We start from the raw sequence: 12,441 nt of genomic DNA, 5'->3' as shown, positions 1-12,441 counted from the left end.
TCACTTTGTGTTTTAAATTTGGCAGACAAAGTGATCAATAGATTGAGGGAAATAAAGTTCTTCCAGCTGTCTTCCAAAGGGCTGATTTCACACCTTGATGCTGTCTGTTCTTCCCATTGCAAGTGTGTCTAGGTATCTGAGAGCACTGCCTTTATATATCAAATGTCTAGCTAGCCCAAGTTATTACAGCAGAACAAAGCAGTAATGGAAAATTTATCTTAATCTCTGAAATAATTATGCTGTCTTAACATGTCATGAAAATTCATTGGAATCTCTTAGTAACATTTATTCCCATTAGGAGCCTAAAAATAGAGGCATTTCCAATGTTTTAGTATGCAAATTCATTTCAAATTTCTTATAATTTTATTTTAGTAACTTCTAGGCAAGTTTGCCTTCTTTTCACAGGGTCAAAAAATTCTGTTTAATAGCCTCACAGCATAATAAAACTTACAGTGGAATTAATTTATGGTGCAGAAAATACTGTGTGGAATTTAATACAAAGATGAGGGTATGTGAGAGTATATGATAAGGGTTTTGCTATGTTCAAACACAGGCTGCATTTTATCCAGCCTTTGGTTTTGCCTTTTTTTCCCACATTTTCTTCCTGAGAAGGAAGTAAAATAACTTGACAAACAGGGGATGGAAAGGAAGATAGGCTGAATCTCTGGCATCTGCTGTGGATGTGAGTTAGACAAGATGATCAAATGGAGATGAAGCTCTTTTACCAGTGTGGGGCTTTGCCCTAAAGAAATAATTGAAAGTAACAATTGGGACTTTCCATCCGAAATGGATTTTTTTATTATTAACTGGGACATTTAACCATGAAGTGCCTCACAAAAGTGAGAGTGGAAAATCTGAATTTTTGAGGGGCAGGCCATAGGTTATGTTCTGTTTCTAAATTGAGCAGAGTGTCATTAATTTTTTAAAGTGGGAGATCACAGAGGGGGAAGAAGCATGGAACCATAACCTGCTCCCTCTCCCCTGATGATGGGAGTAGGTGGATCAGTAATTAACATAGAAGGACTTCAGCAGATACCTGAAGTATTTGGTACTCAACTGCCTGAATGTTAATTTTCCTAGCTGTTCTGAGCGTAGGAAAGAGCAATCATGCAAAAATTGCTGTTATTACAGTTTATAACACTGTTTTCCTTTTTTCTAAAGCTACTGACTTCAGCATCTGTTGAACACCTTGAAAGGCCAGTCTAGATCCTGTTTTGGTAGAAATTACACGTTGTTTACATCATGGGCTACATCTAACTGAGGAAGTGAAGGAAACACATTCACACAGCATGATCTGCAGTCCGCATGGACCTTGGGCCCATTTTACAAACAACAAAGCCAAACCTGCAAGCATTGATTTAATTTGCTACTGAGCAAAGCCCTGCTTTCTTTTCACCTGAAAGAGTTCTTTAGACAGAAAGGGTTCATTTTAATCCTGTATCTGAAATAGTGCATCTCAGTAGGAGAGAGACTCCCCTTGTCATAATTGTATGAAAATAACATTATTATTATTATAAGGCTGTTTAGGTCTTGCTCTTCAATTTTTTGATTCAGAATGTCAAATGTAATTATTAAATTCAAACTTCCAAGTCAGAGACTTAGGCAATCATTTGATCTGAAGTCATTTCTATTTATGTGTAGAGCAAAAATTATTTTAATAGGTACTCCTGACATGTATGAGTGATAAAGATAACATGAACACTAGTCTTTGTGTGAATTGTTCAGCATACATGGAAAATACATCCAATTGTAGTGCACTATAAATTCAAATCTGCAAAGCTTGGGGATTTTTCCTTTATTTCATTAGAAAGTGATATTTTTGTAGAAATTATCTGTTGAGTAAGGACATTTTTGCAAAAATGATCTGCCAGCTGAATTTAGGATCTGAAGACAGTAACGCTGATGGAAATAAAGGTGAAGGTCTGAAGTGAGGGCTGAGGCCTCTTGTGTCATGCAGCACTCACAATGGCTGCGTGTCAGTGCTTGCTGCTTTTCCCCTTTCACTGAGGACAGACAGGGCTGGCCAGAGGAGTGAAGCACCTGACTAAAGGAAGGCAATTCTCCCTCCCTGTGCCATGTTTTGTGCCTCAGTTGAGAGAGTTGTCCGTGTTTTGCCGCAGACCTCATTCATCTGGTGAAGCCAGAGCAGAATGGGTCTGAGCCTCTTCAGAGTATCCCTGGCAAGGAGTTGGCACCTCATTGAAAAGGTGGATTTTAATAACATCACCCCAATGAGGAAGGTGGGCAGTTCAGTTTGGGGTCATTACCTGAATGGGCACATCTTGGGATGTCCTCTGGTCAAGGTGACCCCGAGGTGTGTTAAAAGTCTCTTTTCTCCAACCCAGCTGTTGAAGGAGTCAGAAATCTTCGGCCGTCGTTCTCAAGGTTGTTTATTATTTCTTATCTAAAATATTTTCTGTCTGGCCGGCCGAGGTCTGTTCTGCAGGTCAGTCTGAGGCACACTGCCCTCCCACAGCGCTGGTGTTGTGTTTTATACTACAAACTACGTATTTGATATTTACAGTTATGTTCCAATATCTATCACCTATGTTAGACTGCCTGCTTCTACTCTAAACCAATCCAAAAGTGCCAACATCACCAAGAAGATGGAGGCTAGGAAGAAGAAGAAGCATGGGACAAAGCCCAAGTCCCTCCATCTTGCCTCCTAGATCCCCATAGTAAAAATCTTCAATATTCCACTTTTCACCCTGTGACAGCTACTATTATGCTACTTAAACTTTTGTGACTTGTAAATCTTCATACAAGGTTGGTAATTTTCTCCATGGGTTGAGCTTGAAATCCCAAGTGTCTTTGGCTTCCTGCCAGGATCTGCAAGCCCCTGTCAGGATTTTGAGCAATCCAGGGCACCCAGAGGGATGTCCTGTGTTCTGACAGGCACAGTTCAGCTCTGCCACTGTAGTGACTGCCACACTCTTTGCCTGCTCAGCCCTGGAAAAGGGATTTGCACCCTCCTCTTTCCTTGGGGCCCAATTTGTGTTTGTCAGCAATGTCCAGGAACATCCTTGGCTAAGCAAGAGAGCACAAGCTGTGTAATTTGGGGCTGTTTGATAGTGGCAGGTTGTAGATAACAGAGATTATTAAGAGAAGAAGATTGCTCTTCCTTTGCCAGAAGATAAAGGGATCAGTTGTTGCTGCCCAAATAAACTGATCTGTCCCTTCTCTGCAAAGCTAATGTTTTGAGGAAGATGAGTATTGGGTCAGTAGTTACACAGGGATGGCAAAGGAAGGGAAAGTCCTTCTGTACAGTTCTCCTTCCTCACTGCCAGCCTGGTGCCAGCCTTTCCCACCTTGGAGGCTGCTTTCCTACCAGAGAGAGGAGCAGCAGAGGTTGATCAGATGGAGTGGGGACACAGAGCGGGGGTCTGATGGTGAGCTCTAAGGTCCCATACCACAGTGGAATGGAGGAGAGGAGGGCCCTCTCCCAGGGATGGATGCCTCCACCAGCAACAGCCCTGCTGTTCCTTCCCTGCACAGCCCAAAGTCCTCCATCTGCTTCCACAGCTGTCCCAACCATCCTTCCCTTATCTGCAGCTCCTTCGGTCTCTCCAGCCCCCAGGACTCCCCCTGAGCTCTTGGTCCTGCTATTGCAGGGTCAAATCTCCCATCAGATCACAAAACTAGTGGACAGTAAAACAAGCAGACACTCTGGTCTCAGCCACCCTTCCACCCAGGCTGAAAGCCCCTGGGTGCCTGTGATGCAGGAGGCTCCATGTCGGAACCCAGCACATCCCTGGATGGCTTGGGCCCCTGGCAGGGGCTCAGAGACCTTGGCATGAAGCCAAGGACACTTGGATTTTCAATCAACCCATGGAGAAAATTACCAACCTGTATGAAGATTTACAAGTCACAAAAGTTTAAGTAGAATGATAATTTATCACAGGGTGAAAAGTGGAATTTTGGGGATTTTTAGAGGGGGGTTTAGGAGGCAAGATGGAGGATTTTGGGCATTGCCTTGTCCTTCCTCCTTTCCCTTCCTAGCCTCCATCTTCTGTGTGGTGTTGGCACTTTAGGATTGGTTTAGAGTAGAAGTAGACAGTCTAACATAGGTGATAGGTATCAGAAAATAACGGTAAATAAAGTACATGTAGTTCTTAGTATAAAATATTGATACCAGCCCAAGGGCGGGCAGTGTGCTGCAAATCGACCTGCCAGACAGAGCTCTGCGGGTCAGGAAAAGAATTAAGAGATAAGAGAAAATAAACACCCTTGAAAACCAGAGCCAAGGAACTCCGACTCCCTCTTCGAGCGCCGGGCTGGAAAAAGAGACTTTTTAACAATGTCGGGGTCATCCCGACCTCAGAGACCCCGTCAGCACCAGAGGTTTTCTCTGCCTCCTCACTGTTCACATCTGGCCAGAAAATGTAGGGGATGGCTTTACAGGGGCTCTGTGGCAAAGAGCTGCCCCTCCATGAACCACCCAGGTGGGTGTCACTGCCAGGGCTGTGTGTGGAAACAATTGCAGGGTTCGGCTGTGAAAGCCTGGAACTTTGTGAGCAGCAGCCCTGGGTGAGGGTCACAGCTCCTTTAGGGTGTCAGAGCCTGGAGAAGGGTGAAGATGCTTCTCTGGATAAGGATGTGGGCAGTGCTCTGTCTGACCCTGATCAAGTTAAGTATTTCTGGTAAAATATCAGGGATGGGTGAAATCTCCATCCAAGGGGGAAGCAGCACTTGTGGAGTTTTATGGTAAAACTTGGCAGTAACTGAGGAAAAAACCAAATTTATTATATAGATCATACTGCAGTGTGATATGTCATTCACATTGCAATTGAATTTGATGGTGTAGTGAAAGGTCTGGAAGGTTTATGGTTTGATACAAAACATTAAACATGCCATAAGTCTTGGAATAAAATAACTGCACAGAGAAGTGCATGCTGTTAGAGAATTGTGAAAATACACATTCCGAGAAAAAAAACATTTTTTACACCAGCCAGGCCAGGCATAGTTTCTAATGAAGTGAATCCTTTACAGTGTTTGGAACCAACAGAAGTAATTTAAAAATTCCCAGTTGAAGTATAAAGATTTTATTTAATACCTTTCACAATGACTGAGTGATTGTGATGATGAATTATGGAGGGCTTTTTCACTAGGAGTCTGCAACAACAAGATAAGGCAATAATCTGTTTCTATGCCTGTGGACATGTATTTGGGATTTTGATTTTTCTATTTTTTTTTTTTTTGTGAGTCATGAAAGATGCATGATTCACTAACTGGTTTGGACAAACTGATAATATTAGGTCTTTTCACCAGTGTCAGGATGTTATTCTGTAATTTTTAGTACTTTCTCAAGAAAGACAACATTCAGGCATGACTCAGAAATAACTTAATAGTGAAAATATTGATCAGTGCTCTAAATCTATCTGTAGTAATTTTCATGCCCAAGAGACTGCATGATTTCTTTTCCAGTAAAAGTTTGAAAGTTTTCTTATTGAACAGTAAGCAGGAACATGTCTGGAGCTAAATAAATTTTTAATATTTGGGGGTTATTAGTTTGTTTATTTGTTTTTTATTAGAGTATTCATGATTAGTAGCTTTTTGCCATCAGTTATGTGTAGTGAGGCAGTAGAAATGTCGATGGTATGCCATAATGAAACTAATTCAGGAAAAGGCTAACAACCAGCATAAAAATACACCCAGATTAAAACCCCAGCAATGCCAGTACAGGCGTTCTTAATTGCTAGTATAGGTAAAAGCATTTGAATCCAGAAAAGCAGCATTATCCAGAACAGCAGCAAAGACAAGTTTTCATTGCTCTGAACTGCTGGTACACAGCTAATTCATAGTAGCACTGCCATGTGAAGAAACTGCATATAGTGTCAGCATATAAAACTAGAAATGAAAAATATTTATAGGCTTGCAGCAACCTCTCTATAACCACATGGGGTCCATGAACTGCTGACTCACCTGGCAGGAGCTTTGCTGGGGGATTTTCTCCCTCAATCCAGTGTTGCTATTTCTATGTCTCTTGTAATTTTGGAGATATTGGAAACTCTGATGCTGAGTAGTTCACAAAAGACAAGGATGACAGAATGTTCTGTGTATTCTACAGAAATCTTGTAAACGTGGTTGAAACACTTTTTTGCCAAGTAATTTTCCATCTACTGAAAGTTCCTTTCCACTCACGAAGTAAGGTGATATTTTTCTGCTAAGTGTCCTATTATTCCAAGCTCTACAATCAGTCTCTTTACACTTTATTTTGAACTGTGCAAATGTTGTCCAGAATTTGTGAGTGTGGCAACTGATTGATGAACTGCAGTAGCTTTGGTTGGCCAAGTTTGTTAATGAGTATGTGTCTCTGGCTTTTTTCATTTTCCTCTCACAGAGAGCTACGGATAGTGACAGGAGAATGGTTTTTTGAAGAGAGAGCAAAGCGCTTCAAACAATCAAATCTTGGAACTGATGTTGTCAGACAGTCAATCCTTCACAAATTCCCAGGTAGGGACCACGAGAGGGAGATTTACTTGTGCTTTATATGTTCAAAACCTTGTTTCTTGAGTGTTTGGTTTGTCTTTCAATCCTGACTGAAGTATAACCAGTATTTTAATTTTTTATTTGTGCCTATACAGTGATTTATGAATGACTAATATTCAGGAAAGGTAAGGACTATATGAAAGGAGTATCTCTGTGGAGACAGGGAGCTGCTGAAAAATTCACTGTCCAAACAGGTGGAAACTCACTGTCCAAAAAATCACTGTTCAAACTGAGAAAGTTTGTTCTCAGTTCCTGCCGGGAAGTTTGGCTGTATGGAGAGATCTCAGCCTGGTCATTTTTTGCCTTTGGCTCTCTTATTTGTGATAGAGGTGTGTAAAAATCACTCAAATTTTCTTTTTCAACTCTGAAAAAGAAAGGTAAATTTCAGCTCCTGTGCTGTCTGTTGGATCATGGGCTATATCCAGGCTACCTGGTATTCAGAGTTTCCTTTTGCCCAGGTATCTCAAACAAGCTGCACCTGCACTTTTAGGTACAGTAAATTGTCTGTCTGTCTGTCTTGGCCAAGCACAGAGTGTGTGAGCTGCTCTGGTACCTTACAGGGTACTACAGGACCACTGGTGTAAGAAATTGGAGTTTCTCCTGATGCTGATGGTTTGTACTCACTTAATTCCTTCACTCTGAACACAAAGGCTGTTAGGTAGTCTGTTTCAGATGCAACATTTATGCCCAGTTTTATCTCTTATCTTGTATGGAAAGAGACTGGTTTACTGCCACTGGAAAAAATACATGGTGTAAACTTGTTCCTTGGAAAATACAGACCTTGCTAATAACACTGTGCTTCAGAAACTGTAAAACTGGCAAGTGTGTAAGTTATTAATATTATGTCAGTGGTCAGATTGGGTATTTCATTATTTAATACTTGATAGATATATCGAAAAATCTATTTAAGTCATTTTCCCATACCTTGCTCCTAGTTGAACAAATATTTTAATTATTAAAACATTCTTTCATTCAACACAGAAGATACTGTACATTTCAAAATTAAATTTCAGGTCCTTTGGTTATTAAATATTGTCAGCAATAAATCTGGAAGTGTATTTCAAGACAAGAGCTGATAATGAAGAACATCTCAAGATAAAGTTTTATTTTATTACAAAGAGCCCCCAAGGCTTTTTCATTATCTGTTTTTGTAGGTTGTTTGACGTGCTGTGTTATTTGTGCAGAATCTCACCTTTTATTTTCTTTCTCCCTTCACTGCAGACACAGTTTCCAATACAAATGATGAAAGAACATTCAAAGATCAAGCCCAAGAGAATGAAGAAAAGCCAGGTGTACCAGTCTGCTCCACAAATGGGCACAAATCCGTCTTTAGCAGACCTAGAAAGATTGGGTAAATCCTTTGGTTTTGTTGTTGTTGGTTTTTGTTTTGGTTTTTGGGTTTTTGTTGGGTTTTTTTTTTTTTTTTTTTTTTGAAAACTGATAAATCTAAAATCAGCTGTATGTGGTTGGAGAGATTTTCTTTTGAGTTTTTCCAGTCTTCCACATCAGCCTCAAACTTCCCAGGATTAGAAACTGCCTCATTTAAAGGCATACTTACTATAATTGGAATGCTGTTTCCTGGGAAATGCAGCAGTAATTGTCCTTCAGCCATAAAGGCAGCAGAAAAAAAAAGTCAATTTTACTTTTGGATTTTTCTTGTTTCTACTCAGAAGTAACAGAGTGTCCTTAAAGGCAGGCTTGCCAGAGAAGCAAATGCAAAAAAAACCAAAAAACTATTTGTAGGACATGGGGTTTTTAAGTGTCCTGGTCAGTTTGGTTCCCAAGACAAGTTTTCCTTGGAGCTTCCAGCTGTGCAAGTACAGCCTAAGAGTGTGTGTGTGTGACAGTGAATATACAGAGCTGCTGCTGCTCATCCTGCAGGGTTTAACCCCAGTTTGGCTCTGCCCTCTGAGGGGCATTCACTCTCAGGGGACACAGGCAGATGCACTGACTGTGGCTGCACAAGTGGTGTCTGGACCTAGCTGGAGGCTATTGGGTGAGTGGGAAGAAAACCTGAATGGAAGTTCATGTCATGGCTGGAGCCCCAGTGGTGCTTGGAAAACTTTGTTTCTGTTGAAAGGAAGAACACATTTTGTCAGGGATCCTAAAGATAGGGCACGTGGATGCTTTCACAGCTTTTTTACTTCCAAGGAGAGATGAGCATGGAATTACCTGCTCCAGTGACTCCAGAAATTAACATCAGTGATTTATCTCTCTTTAATATAGGGAAAAAGAGCATCAGAATGCCTCTGGCCTCCTAAACTGTGGTGAAGAAAGAACCAGTCTAAGGAATCCTCTATAACAGACCTAGATTTTGCTCTGAGTCATGCTAAGTGGTAGCCATACTAAGAGAGCATTAAAGTTTACTTTTCCAATCCTCCTTCCATTTAAATCCTTTAGGCAAACGAATTAGTCATATTCACTTGCAAGAAACAATTGTTTTTATAATTGTTATTTATTTTAGTGGTGATGTTTCTGTTTGTGGGCAGAAATGTTTTTGGTGGTGACATTCCCCATAACAGAAATTTAATCCTACAGGAATTTGGCTTGCTTTTCCTAGTATAGTTGGTGCCCTCTTTTCTAAATATTTCATTATTGTTCCTCTTCCTTGCTTGCTTCTTCCTCCCTCAGGTTCCACATTCATGTATCTCATGAGTGGATTTGTTTTAGCAAGGCTCTTTTGGGGCCAGCTGCTACTGACAGTGTAATGGGATAACTTATCAGTCTATTGTGGTTTGTAAGGTCATGAGGAATACCATTACTGTGCAAAATTTCATTTCATTCATTTCTGTCCCATTAGGCCATGTTTTGCAGGATAAGGAGGTGATATTATGTTTTTTTTCAGGAATGGCATGTTTGGGGCATTTGATACATGTAATTCTAGAAATATCTAAAGAGAAAATACATATAGCATAATTTTCTAAAGGAAAATACACACACTTAGTCAAAAATACTTTGCTAACTATAAACTCTCCCCCAAAAAAGAGATGGATTTTCAGAAAAGGCAATTCTGGTCCTAAGCTTGAAAAGAAGGAATGTTTTAGTGTTTTGGTGTCTTAAAATGCAGTTTGTAGTAAATACAATGTTTTTCTTCCCCCAGGAACCAGTTTCATAGCTCTGTTGACCTTTATATCCAGAGTTGTCCATAGGTTAGATGAAATTACTGGACTGTGTACATCACAACTTTGAAAATCTTTTATTCCCTGTTTTCAACAGGAGGGTTATCAGGGCAGTTACCAAAGGAGAAATCACATATGGAAAAGGTGAAGGTGAAAGGAGCACAGGCTCAGAGGCTGAAATGGGCTTTTCAGGTCTGCGTGGAGGCAAATCAGCTCCGTGCTCCGAGAGGTGAGCAGAGTCTGGGACAGCTCCTGCTGGGACCGAGCCGGGGCCGTGTGCCAGGGCCCTGGGCTGCTCTGTCTCTTTGGATGCTGCCTGAGAAACAGAGCTTGTATTCATAAAACAAACAAAAAACACCAAAAGACACCCAACAAACCAAAAAATTATCTCCACTTATCTCATCTTACTCTCCTTGTGTTCAGCTGGTGACCAGTGTCAGTACCTTGTTGTTTTTGTTTTCTGACTTTTAATGGATGAGCTGTGTTCATGTTACAGAACTGAGGCTCTTTGGCTTTCTTTACTAATGAAATGTTAATTGATTGTAATTTATGTTTTCTTCTTCAAAGCCTGTTTGCCCTTCTCTTTCCATGACTATTGTCCCAGTTACTTTATTATTCTTCTGAGCTTAAGAGATCTCTGCTGGTGCCTCTGATGGCATTGTAAAATTCCAAGAGCAACATTCCTGTCATATCCTACCTTCAAAATGAAGCCAAAAAGCAGCTCACTGTTCCCTTGTTCAGTTGGATACCCTATTCTGAATATACACCCACATCCTTTCTTCAGGTGTATACGCCTAGAAATTTTACAATTTGGATTAACAAAAAAATAACAATTTTCTGTAAGTTTTAATACCAATTTCCTGTCTCTAAACTAGTGTTTCCAAAGAGATATGAAGGAGCAGGTAAAAGGAACATCAGGGAGTTTAGCATGCACATAGATAAACCTTCTTGTTCAAGCAAGAACTTGCTTCTCTTTGTTACCTACAATTCAAATCCCAAATTCTAGATGTTTTGCAATATACCTTAAACTGATGGTGACAACCTTCTTGATTTCTTTTTGCTAATTTGATTTCTTTTTTTTCCACTGGGTACTGCAACCCTACCAGCCAATCCAGTTTTCAAGCCAGTTTTCTTTAATCCTTCCAGTTCACTATTTTTTTTTTCACTAAGCTTATTAGGTCTTCTATATCTCACCAGACTTATACCTGACTTCTATGAGACCAGAAGCAGAATTTTAGCTCATTTTCTGCATTTTCATTGAATAGAGATAAGTGAAGGATCTAAGGGATAAATCCTGAGGAATCTGGTGTCTGTGCTGATTAATAGAGGTTATGTAATATTAGTAGCTTTCTCTAAGAGTTTACCAGGATAAGGACAAAGGGATGCTTGTGAGAGGTCTGTGAAGCTCTTTTTGTGTGCCAAACTATAAGTTATCATGCAGTTAACCATGAATGAAGCAAAATAATTTTGTTTGGGTGGTGGAATTCAGCACCGGATAAACTCTCTGTACAGATTTAGGAGTGAAGTAGTCTATAAAGACAGTTTTTATGTTTGATTGCCTTGCTTCACTTTCACACAAATAATCTTTTTCTAGCTGGTTCCCAGAGCCAGAGTGCAAGACTCGTTAAATTAAGGGGTATTGAGTCATTATGACAACTTCTTCTCCACTTGTCATCTCATTCTCATCTAGTGAAATTGGTATCTTGTGGCAAAGCCCAGAGTAATATTGTCAAAATTGGTAGTATTTCACCTACCAGCAGGGAAACCAAGAGAGAATTCTTATTCTTTTTAAATGTTTCCATTTAAGAGAAGATGTATTGATTTGGGAACAGGGAAACCCAGGCCATGAATTCACCTCTTCTCCTGGTTTATTTCTACTCCAGCAAAAATGTTTAATGTTGAATGCTGTAAATATTTTTGCTGCTGAATGAACTGGGAGGCTGCCTCAGGTCAGGATACTTCTAGGAGAAACAGTATGGGAATTTCAGGCTTGTTTACATGGGCACTTCACCCCACTGCACTCAGGTCTTTTCTACCATGAGGAGAAGCCTGGCATAGTCACAACACTGTTTTTCTATTGTCTACTTAACATGAATAAAATGTGTCAAATCTCTCTCTAATAGCAGATTGATATAAGAACTAAGGACACATTTTAAAATATTTTTTGTTGTTTAAAAACGTTTAAAAAGTGCAAAAGATTACCCTTTCTAACACACAGTGTTCACATTTGCCAGTATTTTCTAGCAGAAAATGTTCCATGGAAAAATTTTCTGCTGTTGTGATGTTAGACAGAAACTGGGTTCTGGTGTGCTGGTCACAGATTATTTTTTGTCTCTTTTACAAAACCTCCAAGAAGACCTGTCCAACTTTCCTAAATTTCTACATTGGTTGAAAGAATCAACTGGTTTGGGTCTAAAGTCCTAACTGAACATCAAAAAACCACATCACCAAAAAAACACATAGAAACAGGACAGTGGATAAGTGGGTGTTTTCCTGGAGATGGATGGATGGATGGATGGATGGATGGATGGATGGATGGATGGATGGATGGATGGACGGATAGATGGACGGATGGATAGTGATGGATACACAAGGATTTTAGAGTTTCTGGAGATAGTGCTGGCATTAAATTGGCTGCAGAAGCGACCAGAGGTGTCATGTTACTGCAGTTTCCCTTGACACCAGTGGAACAGCCTGGTGGGAATGGCTGCATGAGTTGCCTCTCCTCCTGCTGGATGTGAATGCAGTGTGGATTGAACAGGGATAAACGCAGCTCCTGCAGCCTGGACAAGAGCTGCCCATTTGGGCAGTTCTGCTAGAAGCACTGACAATA

The 12,441-nt window shown here is 40.4% G+C and overlaps 1 protein-coding gene across 1 annotated transcript in view; it reads left to right on the top strand.

Annotated features, from left to right (window-relative positions):
- SYTL5 (synaptotagmin like 5) overlaps positions 1–12,441 on the top strand; it is a 50,136-nt gene that overhangs the window by 14,459 nt on the left and 23,236 nt on the right. Inside the window, exons 3-5 of the mRNA XM_041487926.1 lie at positions 6,341–6,453; positions 7,711–7,840; positions 9,706–9,837. Of these exons, the coding sequence (XP_041343860.1) occupies positions 6,341–6,453; positions 7,711–7,840; positions 9,706–9,837 (375 nt within the window). The remainder of the gene's footprint in view (positions 1–6,340; positions 6,454–7,710; positions 7,841–9,705; positions 9,838–12,441) is intronic.

Source organism: Pyrgilauda ruficollis, unplaced genomic scaffold, assembly GCF_017590135.1.
Source record: "Pyrgilauda ruficollis isolate IOZ18807 unplaced genomic scaffold, ASM1759013v1 scaffold85, whole genome shotgun sequence".
Lineage (NCBI taxonomy): Eukaryota > Metazoa > Chordata > Aves > Passeriformes > Passeridae > Pyrgilauda > Pyrgilauda ruficollis.
The sequence above is the reverse complement of the archived record's forward strand: the minus strand, read 5'-3'. Positions and strand labels throughout refer to the sequence as shown.